Source organism: Diabrotica virgifera, chromosome 3, assembly GCF_917563875.1.
Source record: "Diabrotica virgifera virgifera chromosome 3, PGI_DIABVI_V3a".
NCBI classification, from domain to species: domain Eukaryota; kingdom Metazoa; phylum Arthropoda; class Insecta; order Coleoptera; family Chrysomelidae; genus Diabrotica; species Diabrotica virgifera.
The window spans coordinates 91,354,088-91,367,711 of NC_065445.1; the positions used below are offsets into that span (position 1 = coordinate 91,354,088).

General features: G+C 29.7%; 1 protein-coding gene across 1 annotated transcript in view; it reads right to left on the reverse strand.

Annotated features, from left to right (window-relative positions):
- The window catches only part of LOC114329977 (transmembrane 9 superfamily member 3), a 79,898-nt gene extending 69,084 nt beyond the window's left edge, over positions 1 to 10,814 (reverse strand). The window contains exons 1-2 of the mRNA XM_028279272.2: positions 10,602 to 10,814; positions 1,900 to 2,095 (exon numbers count right to left, since the gene is read on the reverse strand). Of these exons, the coding sequence (XP_028135073.2) occupies positions 1,900 to 2,095; positions 10,602 to 10,673 (268 nt within the window). The 5' untranslated portion in view covers positions 10,674 to 10,814. The remainder of the gene's footprint in view (positions 1 to 1,899; positions 2,096 to 10,601) is intronic.
- Between the last annotated feature and the right edge of the window lie 2,810 nt (positions 10,815 to 13,624).

The window sequence follows — 13,624 nt, forward strand, 5'->3', positions numbered from 1 at the left end:
CTTACAAGTTTTTCCGTAGGATTCATAGTTTTCGAGATAAACGAGGTTGAACTTTCAAAAAATCGAAAAAGTGCAATTTTTGAACCCGAATAACTTTTGATTAAAAAATAAAATAGCAATTCTGCTTACTGCATTTGAAAGTTCAAGTCCAGTTCTATCGGTTTTGATTATTTGCATTGCTAAAAATTAAATTTTTTATTGTTAAACAAAGCTATAAACACATAGTGTTTCCCGTGCCCAATGCATGCGTTTTAATGTACGTTATCTACGTAGAAATTGTCTGTATGCGCGCCTACTCGTTCGATTTATAATGAGAAATGTATTGAAAACATCATTCAAGCACTATGTGTTTATAGCTTTGTTTAACAATAAAAAAAATTAATTTTTAGCAATGAAAATAATCAAAACCGATAGAATTTGACTTTAACTTTCAAATGCGGTAAGCAGAATTGCTATTTTATTTTTCAGTCAAAAGTTATTCGGGTTCAAAAATTGCCATTTTTCGATTTTTTGAAAGTTTAACCGCGTTTATGTCGAAAACTATGCATCCTTTGAAAAAACTTATAAGAACATGTTTTGCTTAGAATGACCCAAAAAATACAAAAAAAATGTTTTGTTTTGCTAAAAAGCGCTGTTATGTGATTCCTCGAGTTCTTTGTTTATAACAATCTTATCGACATCCGGATCAACTGTTACCCAAAAAATTCGTGTTCTACGGGTCAAAATACATAAAAAGAACTTGGGTAAGTCCATCTGAATTAAGGACGCCGTTGTACCCCCACTGGCGACAGGACTAACAATATAAAAAGTCTGTATGTCCTTTATAGAATCGTAAACAAGGCATTTGATCATATTATGATGACCTTAAGCAAAGTTGTTGTACATGAACCCCTGAAGGTTGCTGAGTTGGTAGGACCAATCAATGCCGGGTGTTGCCACCCGACATTCTTTTTTATTTTTTGGACAAACTGCTTTTTCTAATTTTATTTGATGTAGAACCAAAAGATACAACCCTAAACAACCCTTTTTTCTAATAAAAAACAATATTTTTTGTGGTGTCTGCGTAAATAATGATTACTTATGTTGGTTGTATTAACGCAGAAACCTTCCCGGGTTCATGTTCAACAACTTTTTCTTGAGGTCATCATATGATCAAAATCAAAGGCATAGTTTACGATTCTATGAAGGACATACAGACAAACATTCATTTTTATATATTATAGAGAACAGGGAAATATTTAGATTGCTAATAAAAAATGGGGTTTGGTGATAGAAAAGTGAAAATTTAGGGTTTTATGTATCTTTTGGTTCTACATCATATAAAATTAAGAAAAAACTGTTTGTCCAAAAAAATAAAAAAGAATGTCGGGAAGGGGGCAACCCCCTTTTCACTTAGATTGGTCGTACCAACTCAGGAACCTCCAGGGATGAAGGTACAACCATGTACAACAACTTTGCTTAAGGTTTTCATAACATGATCAAATGCATAGTTTCCGATTGTATAAAGGACATACAGACTTTTTTATATTGTGTCGTATAAATAATAAAAACGTGGTATTATAAAAATAATTATTTTTCAAATCAACATGTCAATTTTAAAAACAAAAAAAAATTCCGACGCCGGGAATCGAACCCGGCTCGCCTGGGTGAAAGCCAGATATTCTTGGCCATCTATGGATGTAAGTCATGGAGATAAATATTTGACATATATTATAAGTTGTAGGGTTTTTCCATCTAGTTTCATATTTTATCTTTCTTTGCCCAAAAGCCCCGGTTTTTAGGCTGACACATCATAATTTGTTAATAAGCTTTGGAACACCTAACTAAATAAAAAAAAACAGCCATGCTAAAATCCTCCTGTCAAATTTGACACTATCTCCCTGGCTATTAGTAACTTACTTTTAAATTCAATTTCTATTCCACTGAATTCAAGTTCTACCCCTTGGAGTGCCTCGCTTAGTGTTTCATGGTAATGGCTGATAGTATCTTTGGATCCAATACAAAATGGTAGAGAGAAGTATGCGTATGTCTCTTGCCTATTATGGTAGGGTCCAACAGTATTCATCCATAGCACTACCTCTTCATTATCTTCATACTAAGAAAAAAGGAAATGGTATAGTTTTTTTATATAGGCATTTTTTATATAATGTTAAATTTGTGGCTTTTAAAAAAAGTACCAATGTCCATTTCATGCAATTATAGAAAAATGAGGTTAATTGGTTCATTAAATTTTGTTGTTTAATCCTTAAGTGAATCTATTTTGGAAATTATGAAATTTCAAGATGGATGTTGCCCCAAAAAAAATTTACAAGTTGGGTGGACTAAGGCAATAGCAATATACGATCAAATAAGAAAGAAATATTTTATTTTCATAATGAAAATTAAATACCTACTAATGGATTTTATAATGTTAAGATAATCAGTAATAAGCTTTGTTCGTGTCAGAATGTCTTTGGCATCAAGATCTGTATTATTCCAGTCGGTATAGCATTTTACAGGGGGAGGGTCAATAATAGTGTAAATTTAAAATTGTCACTGAATTCCGCTGTAGTGTCAACCGCCATCTTGATTTTAAAGAAGAACCGTTTTTGCCTAATATGTTAACCATTTTCAACATTTCAAGTAAAACTGTGAAGGACTGAAATTGTTGAAATGTGATTTTCTTATAATTTCTTTTATTATTAATTTTTTTCGTCTGGTTAATATTTTCCGAGCTAAGGGAATGCTAAGGGCGAAAATAGTAACAGATGATGATAATTGATTTATCTCATTTATTACTAGTTTTACAACAAAAAGTACCTAATCTACAAAAATGGAGAGAATTGAATTTTAAACAATTTTGGTATCTCTCATTTTTTTTGCTAAAAGCAATATTTAAGGTAGAATATAACGAGGGGTTCGAGCGAAAACCCGATAAATACCAAAATTATGAAATCCGGTATTTTTATTTCTGGTGTAGTAGAAACACGTCTCCTACCACTGGTAAATGTTATTATTTGATATTTAAATAACTACTAAAAACCAAACATGGTAAAAACCGTTAACTCCTATTTTTAAATAAAACCAATCCGTTATATAACTTTACTGATAAATATACTTTGTTGTAAACATATTTATAATATGAGAATCCGGTAGAATCATTTATTTTCTTTTTCCTGTGTAAAGTTACTAATTTTATTAGAAATACTTCTAAGTTAAAAACTGATAATTAATTTTATCGGAGATGAAGATTACAAAATTGTTCATTTTGACAAAATATATTCATGCGAAAATCCAATAAAGAATTTTAGACTAGGATAGTTTATTAAATTTCAGCCCACTTTTTTCCTGCGAAAACCCGATAACAGATTGCGTAAATTGGAAATTGAATATTACGAAAACAAAAAACGGCGGTTAGAATGGGGCCCATATTTATAATTAATAATAACTCAGAGCTTCCAAGGTACAACAATCAATTGTAGTAAATTTAAATTTAAGTGTACTGAAAAGTTGTCTGATGACTATTGAAACAACCTCTGTAGAAATTACTGGACTCTAGTAGTAGTAGTCTAGTCTAGAAAAATTTTTATTTTGTACAAAACTGTCAAACTAATTAGGACTAGACTTGTCCATAAAACTTCCCAAAGAAAGGAACGAACATTTCGTAAGAAATGTTTCTTTCCACTAGCTTACCATGAATTAATTCCAGTGTGTAAAAAGTTTTTTACAAAAACGTAGTATATTATAAAGTAAACATTTCCGTTGTATGTAGGTATATGAATTTATTAAAAATTATTCAAAATACATATATCCAAAAGATAATCACAAAAAAACACAAAACGTTTCTGAGCTAAACTGACCATCTTCAGTGTGAATGTTCAGTGTACATGTATTTGAAATTAGCTACTGTAGAAGGTGTGAAAACCTTTCAATTACATTTGATCATAATGACATATATTTAACAATATGATCAATGTGACATTAAGTTGTTGTATTCAGATTATAATACATCATGTGGATGTATTTGATCCTTGCTCGAATGAGGCATGTAATGCTTTGGTTTAAGTTGGTCTAAAAAGGTACCTAATCAAAAAATAATTATAGAAAATCGCATTTTCAACAATACTTATCAGTCCTTACAATTTTTGTGAAAATGTTGAAAAATGTCAGAGATATTGACCAAAAATGGTTCTCCTTTAAAATCAAGATTTAGCCTTTACACTATTACTGACCCCCTCCCCCCCTAAATATTAGAATTCTGGGTAGCTTGGCATGCAATGTTAGGCCTATTATTTGTCTAACCCAAATGGATTATAGATCTTTTAGGGGTTTAAAAAGCAATATTTGTTATATTCGCTAATGTAAGAGAATAACTTTTTTTTCAATGAAGACTACAGGGGATTTGTAGTACTAAATACAGTGGGATGAAGAGTATGAAGCACTACTACTAAGGTTCCGAATGTAATTGGTATTATTTTATCAACATCCATATATTTTCCCATGGGCTTATGGTTCCCCAACATAATGTAATTTTTGTAAACTTTTTGTCTTCATCCAAACTTATAATTACATTTCATTATTGTAATTCCTTGCTTCCTAATCTATTATTCATCATAAAAGAGTGTTGTTTATATTGACATTTACCAATATGTACCCATTTCATGGAGAAATAGGTATTGAATTTTCTTTTTTTATTATACACTCACTTGCACAAAATTCTGCCACTAAAAATGTTTTAATAAGTTTGACAATTTATAAGTTTATTGTACACCGATTTTCAAGATTCTTGCTCAGTTTGTATGTACATGTATTGATAATGTTTTGAAAACTTTTTTTGCTTAGATGGCATATAGGTACTCCTTTCATATGATCTCGGAGGCATTCCTAAGATTTTGTTTTTTGAATTATCTGAATATCTATTTTCTTGGAAAAGCTGTAAACAAAAACACTGCTTTGAAGGTTTAGCAACACAAAACAAAATTAACAACAAAACAATTAAATATCGGGTATGTCCACCTCTCGCAGCAATGACTGCTCGCAATATATTTAGCATTGAATAAATAAGATCTGTTATCCTTGCCGGGGAATAGCCCGATATTCCTCTACCAGGGCCATAACTTTACCAAATTTTCTGGAGGCCTAGGATGATGGCAAATATTGTCCTTTTCATTATCATTTTTCAGTGCATAACAAATGATAGGAAAAAGGGTAAGTCCGTGATAATACACATTTATGACATTTATTCTAACATGACATTTTAGTTAAATCTGACAGTTGTCACATTTTATTTTCAATTTGGAATAAAAACAAATCAAATGTGTTTCTTGCATTTATAAAAGGGTATTTTCTTTGATTTGTATAGTCTTATAATTTATACAGATTATATTTGTAATATTATTATCTAATTAAAAAAAATATTTTTTTTATTATGGCGCCATCTATCGACAACTAGAATAACTAGAATAAATGTTATAAAAATGTCACCGACGAAATGTAATTACCGACATGCCTTTTTTTCTGTCACATACAATTTAATGCGTTAGAAAGAAATCGAAAAACTGTGACGCACTGAAAGATGATCATGAGAAATACTGTAGCTATTTTCAATTCATCCCAAAAATGCTAGATAGGATTGAGATCTGGGATGCATGCGGGCCATTCTAATCTTATCAATCTAACCTCTATTTGAATCATTTATTTCAGAAAGGGGTCAAGTGACTAATTTTGACAAAATGAGTTTTTGGTGGAATTTTTTAATTTAAACGTAAATACAGCTTTTGTTGCAGAAAGGAATCAATTGCTGCCATTGGTGTTGCCTTGGCAGCGCAGAGAAATTAGCGTTTAGTGCAGAAAGGAGCCATGCAACAACGCAACGCATGACTCCTTGCTTAAAAATTGTGTAACCACCAACTTTATTTCAGAAAGGGGCCAAGTGCAAAAAATTATTTATTTTTTTCTTAAACAAATTAACAAGATAAATTTTTGAAAAATATAATACTTTTTGACAAACAGAGGTTATTAGTAAGAATTTTTATTTTATATAATAAATAAAAATTTTGTTGAATGTAAACACCAACTTTGTTTCAGAAAGGGGCCAAGTGCAACAAATTATTTATTTTTTTCTTAAACGAATTAACAAGATAAATTTTTGAAAAATACGATATTTTTTGACAAACACTACAGGTTATTAGTGAGAATTTTTATTTTATATAAATAAAAATTTTGTTGGATGTAAACACGTTTTTTTTGTTTTTCTCAAAAGCAGGTTTTTGTGACTTGACCCCTTTCTGAAATAAACGATTCATTTAAGATATTATGAGTCAACCAGTATTTTTATTTACAAAAATTGTGCAGCTCTTACAAGAAAAGAGATATTAGGATGATTCCAAAAACAAAATTGTTAGTGATGCCTCCGGATAATATGAAAGAACTATGAAACAAAATCAGCTCTTCAATTTTTCAGAATTTTTTAAAATGAGGAGAAAATACAACGCTTCCATTCAGCCCCGTATAATGTACATGTACCTACAAACTGATGCATGAATCTTGAAAATCGGAGTATGGTCCTACCACTCATAATTTTTCAACATAAACATGCCTCATTTTGGTATCAGAGACCCTGGCTTTCGAATCAAGGTTATCAGATATACTTCCTAAAATTCCTAAGTTTATATATTATTATGAAAATATTCTCTTATTCTCTCTATTCTGTATTCGTTAGTATTCAATTGCTAGTCAACCACACTCTTAAAAAAATAATATGAAAATATTCTTAAAAAATATATCTATAAATTAATTAACTAGGTACTTAATACATATTTCAATGGACTCTTCAGTAATGAATTAAAGCACTTTGAACTTTGTATATATTACTTATACTTTAAGAAATTTTCGAATATCAGCAACATTGTAGTCTGGAGACAATTTAGTTGAGAGTCAATGTTTAGACTTCAGTTTAGATACTTTTGAATCTCAAAAATAATCATTTAGATATTTTTCAAGCCTCGAAAATGCGTATATCACATTTTTCAGGATTTTAAAATGCTTATAACTCGAAAACTATTAACTGCTCAGAAAAATGACAGGATACCTTTTTTATTTAGAATCACCCAAAAAAAGTTAAAAAATATTAAAAAACAGGTCTAAATTGTAGTTAGACCAGACTACTCTTCAGAATCGTTAAAATGAATGTTAAAACTTCAATTCAAGTACTTGGCAACCCTAAAAATAATAATAATATGAGTTTTTAACCCTTGAAAATAACAATTTTTGCATTTTTCCGATTTTAAATCGCCTATATCTCGAAAAATATCAACTTTTGAGAAAAATGTCAAGATAACTTTCTTGTTTAGAATGACCCAGAAAACCTAAAAAATATTTTCCATAGCAAAAAGGGTGATCTTTTGAATTTGTTTAAAAAAATTGTTTAATTGATATATAAAATATACAGGTATGCAGAAACCGTTTCTTTTTAAATTTAAAACAAAATCATGTTTTTCCATTAAACTACTTATGGCCGGTTTCACCAATGACAAAATAGTAGTTTATTCTATGAATAAAGTTATTCGACCACTAAACTGACATTCCTCCATTTTACTAACGTCAAATAAGACTTATTTTACTTTTTTTATCAAATAAATACTTACTCTTCGAATAAATTAGTAAGTTAATACTACTGTAAGTACCTATTTATAAGAAAGTAAATTCGCTAGTATAACTTTAAATTATCAAAATTATATTGAAACAAAATATAAATATATACGTCTAATAAATTTTATTCAACGAATAACTATTCATTGATTTATTTGTTGTCGGTAAAACCGGGCCTAAAAGCTATTATTGTTTAGAAGGTACTGCCAAAGTGTAGTAAGCCTAGAATTATTTCAAATATAATATGTATAGACTTACTACACTTTGGCAGTACCTTCTAAATAATAATAGCGTTAGTTTAATGAAAAAACATGATTCACCCAAAATGTCACTTACGTTACTTTGCCAAAAATGTATCGATATGCGTTTGTTGAACTGACCCTTTTTCTTCATTTCCACACCAATGGTCGACATTGTCATCAAAGAGACTAAAAAGCCGACAGTTGGAAATTCACATTGGAAAAAGTATACAATAATAAAGTTATAAATTGTCAAACTTAATCAAAAATTTTTAGTGGCAGAATTTTGTGCTGATGGGCGTATATTAGTCACATACACTTTCTTTACTGTTTACACCTATCAATTGCAGTGTAGGTACTCTTTATTTTGGCAAAAAACAAGTTCTTATTATTTAAGTATGTCTGAGACCACCATAATTGCTTAATAAATATCCAATTCATACAACTATCAAAAGAGAAAGTATACAAAAGACATAAATCATATAACTACAATCTCTCAAAGAATTTTTTCAGGCAAGAAAGAAATTAATTCATCAATAGTTAATTTATAAACTCAGACTTCTATTATGAACTACAGAACTTTACAAAAGAAATATTCAGAGTTCCTGAAATATTCATCATGACAATAATAAATATTTCATATGTGTATTTAGAATTCTGTATATGACGAATTTATACAGTGATGAACGAGCTAATAACCGGCAAAATAGCTCAAAAGATGGAAAACAATACATTGAGGAACAAAAAGAGATGAAACTAGAGGAGGTGGAAATTATCGTTATAAACGCCTAAAATAACATTAAGAGGATCGGAACGTATTTTTGGCTGCAATGCTATTCAAATGGGGATTCATTTTTTTCGAATGCTGAGAAAACTAATAAGTATTTTTGAAAAATTTAAACGCAGAATGAAAGATTACGTTATTAGCGAGGACCGAAAGTCCCTGAGAACTTCTATAATGTTTATTTTAATAAGTTACAGGGGTGAAAAACTAAGAGAAAATTTAGTGTGATTTTTAATTTCAAATATCTCATTCAAAATAAACTTTTTATTTATTCTAAGGGACTTTCGGCCCTCGGTAATAATTTAGTCTTTCATTCTGCGTTTAAATTTTTCAAAAATATTTATTGGTTTTTTCAGGATTCGAAAAAAATGAACACAATGCCATGGTAATATTTTCCAAATCTATCTTTGTCTTAAAACGCACTCAGCCGAATATAATATTCTCAGCATATATTGTCAGTCAGACACTGCAATCAGTGACAATTTTAAATATTTGACATTGCATCGGGAATATTTTAAGTTATTGATTAAATATTATTGATATATAGTGTATTTGATAAATAATTGATTTAAGACGTGAACTTAATAAAAAGGTATTTATTGTGTATTATTTGTGGAAGATCCAAGCAGAGAATACATCAGGATAATATATTCTGTGATCCAAGTATTTTGTTGTTAAATATGTTTAAAGTTGTAAGCGTTCCATAACAATATATTATTAAAAAATCACTTTAACACTTTTCCTCTTTTCTCGATTGAGTATTAGTTTTTGTTGTACAAATAAATTATTACAATCACTGAATACATAGTTAGTGAAAAAATTATCACATTTATTAACTGAATTAATAATTTGCAATTATAAAAATAACAGTTATCCAAGAACATTCAAAACGCATCTCTTTAAATTAATGATGACATTTTCAAGTATAATGACGTTCTAGTAATGTTTACATATCCATACCAGTGTGAATTTTACTACACGTAATTTGCCGTGTAAAGACAGAAAAAGTAGGGATACACGTAAAATATTTGCGAATTATGTACCCATAGTCTTAAATTACATAGTTTCCCACCTTTAGACGTATCAGAGGAGTATGACAACTGTCAGTGTGACAGTAGAATTTTATAAAATACTCCTGTCACAGACGTCTACAGGTGGGAAACTATGTAATGTAATGTTAATTAATACGTTTATAACGATAATTTCCACCTCCACTAGTTTCACCTCTTTTTGTTTCACATTGTATTGTTTTCCATCTTTTGAGCTATTTTGCCGATTATTAGCATGCTCATCACTGTATATTATTATACAAATAATTTTCAACTGTGTATGTATTTAACATTTATTTATTAAAATATAACAGTTATTATTCAAATATTGATAGTACATAGCAAATATGAATATACTTTAGATTTATCACTAATCTTTGCAGTATGTTAGTACATACTAAAAATAAGCAGTACTATTCCAACCACATGTTATTAGGATTATCTATTCTTCCCCAAAAATTGTTCTATGTACTTAAGTAACAGATCTAGTTATAGGTAACAAAGCTTTGATTGTTATATTTTTGTATCACTCTTAGTTATCTGTCAAATTTTAAAAGCAGCTGTGCAATGAACATTTAAGATAATATAATGTATTCTCGACCAACTATTTTTGTATAAACCTTATATATTGCAGAGGAGACGTTGGAGGAGACACAGCTAATCATAGTAAATAAAACGTAAGGTCTTTCAATAAGCAATGAAAGTGAAACTAAACAACAAATAAACTCTTGCTAGCTCGACCTATAATCGTTTCTGTAAGTTTATCTAAAGAATTATATCCATATTTTGGTATCGACATATTAAATTTATGTACGAATATAATCAACGTGTATAATATTTGCTGCCACAATTATACATTATGTTTATTTCTGATTAGTCAAAAAAAATGTTGCTACTTACAATGTGATTGTGCTCGTCGGTGAACGCCCCAACTACGAACGAAAGCACAAGTACTTTACAAAGAAGATACATAATTATTACTGTTTTTCATCAAATTTTCCAAAACTGATCGAGCCACGAATTACTTTTATTTTCCGAAATCACCGGAACAAATACATCTTCTACACTCTACACGTAGACAGAAAAAATTTTTGGCTGGCTCTGCGCATAAATAAACTCAACATAGATGGCGCATTGACACAATTGACAGTTTGACACTTAGGACTATTTGCAAAAAGTTCAATTTTGTAATTAAAATATGGAACTTAATCGTTAAATTAATTTGAAAATGTGTAAAGTGTACAAATAATCAAGACACAGCAAAAGAAAGTTTTTCAATTAATTATTATTTGATTAGACAATAAAGTTTATTGAACTGTTTTGTATGTTGCCTAACACCTTCAAATACCGAAATTTTACTTATACAGTCCGTCTAGTATAAATACCGTTGTACGTCATTTTCACGTCAGAGTCAGAGATCTAATTTGACATTGTTGCTAAAGTATAAAAAACGCTGGACGGAAGGGCCGCCCGAGAACTTTCTCGTACCGATCTATTATCGTTATGGTACTAGGCGTTCTATAAAAATAACAAAATTACTCGTTATTTTGATATTTTAGAAACACCTTCTATACTTGAAAGTATTTTATGGTTCTACGCATCATTAATTCCTGCATTTGAGAAAATGTTCGATGCCATATTTCGGGGACACACTATAGATGTATAGATTATTGCATAAATCAATAGAATATACAGTCATACTTTCATTTCAAATTAGTTCATTTTCTGAGAAATTAATAGTTTACAATATTTGCATTTCATTCTATTTCGATTACGTCAGTCAATGCGCGAGATTAAGAACAAGATATTATCTCCAAATTCTATCCTACTGCATGGATTTTAATGAAATTTTGGGAGTAGCCCAATCTCCTAACTCAAAGTCTATCCCATATACTATGGCGCTTTTATCATGGGGGCGGTTCCCACCACTTCTCAGGGGTGAAATATTTTATTTTCGAATTACATGGAGATTTTTAAGAAAATTTAAAAATTCATTCTATAATTTGATCACATTTTTTACAAAAACCATTCATTTTAAACCCGTTCAACTTTTTGAAAGTAGAAATAACACTATATTAAAAGCTATTGCAAAAGAAAAATATTGCATTTAAATTATGGTGGATGGGCAGTTAAATGTATATACTTTTAATTTTTCCTTAAAGTACATTAGTCATATATTTTTTTTGTACCATATCTCGCTTAGTTTGTATGTAACCGACATTTAACGGTGCTCGTTCTAAAGACCTTTTCAAACACTACAAAAGGTGTTGGTAGCATTATACACCTAAAACCTACCGTTCCTGTTCCTCTGTCATTTCAAGTTGAATACACCAATTTGAGCATGCACCAAAAAACAAACTATTTTCACCTACCATATCTCTTTTTGTATTATAAATAGAACATTTACGAAGGAACGAATCTCTTTATTATTTATAATCTAAAAAATGTTTTATATAGTGTTTTTAGTTCGATGCATAGTTTTTAAGGTATTCACAAAAAATCCGTCCGAAAAGGTGTCATTTTTCAATGAAAATGGCCAATTTTCAACTACGCATAACTCACAAAGTATTGAGTTATCAAAAAAAAGTATAGACCAGTTTTTGTTTAGAAATAGGTTCTTTAGCCACTTCCGTGCTTATTTTGACCAACAGATTTTCCACCCCCTTGAAGAAGTGGGAACCGCCCCAAGATAAAAGCGCCATAGTATATAGGGTAGATTTTGTTTCTTGAGCTATTCCCTACTTACTGTGAAAATATCAAGTACATTAATGTAGTAGGATGGAATTCGAAGCCAAATACCCTCATTGACTGCCCTACAATAATGCTCTGCTATGATCGCGTGAGAGAGGACACACATAAGATTATAGCAAAATTTCTATTTACCGTAACTTTTCGAGTTTTTGAGCTACAACAATGAATTTTATGTCATTGGAAAGGTAATTTTTGCATTCTTTCAAAATATGTAAAAATATACAGGGCGTATAAAAAATAAGATTTTTTATTCATTTCCGGTTCAACCGGAAGCCATATTTTTGGTGAAATTTATTGTGATAATAGATAATAAAGTATAGTATTTTTACTACAAAAGCGATATTACGTAGGTCAAAATTTTTGACGTAAGAGAACTGTCAAAACATTAGAATGTGACTTTTCATTATTGCCATGTTTATAATAAACATGACAGTAATGAAAAGTCACATTCTAATGTTTTGACAGTTCTCTTACGTCAAAAATTTTGACCTACGTAATATCGGTTTTGTAGTAAAAATACTATACCATATATGTCTGCAAAATTTCAAATTTTAGTTTCTATTAAGAAGGAAGTTACGGGCACTCGAATATTTTTTTATAAAAAAGTCATAACTCCCCTTCTATGGGGAGTTAAGAAATCTGACCAAAGTCATTCAATTTACCGATAGGATTTCAAAAATATATCAAAAAATAAAAAAATTCCTTGGAGCCATTTTTGAGAAAATCTAGTTCAAATTTATGTCAAATTTTGACCCCTTAAATATTTTCTGAAAAACGATAATATTCTTCTTATAGCCCCATCTTTAGGCTATATAACGACTTTTTCAAATTAAACTTATCTTAAACAAGTTTTTAGATATTCTTTTTCTCATGATCATCTTTCAGTGCGTCACAGTTTTTCGATTTCTCTCTAACGCAATAAATTGTATGTGACAGAAAAAAAGGCAGGTCTGTGAATACTTTGGTAATTATTCTAGTTCGGTGACTATTCTAGTTGTCGATAGATGGCGCCATAATCAAAAAAGAATTATTTATTAAATAAAATAATAATATTATCAATATAATCTGTACAATTTATAAGACTATACAAATGAAAGAAAATACCATTTTATAAATGCAATATACACAATTGATTTGGTTTTATTCCCAATTGAAAATAAAATTTGACAACT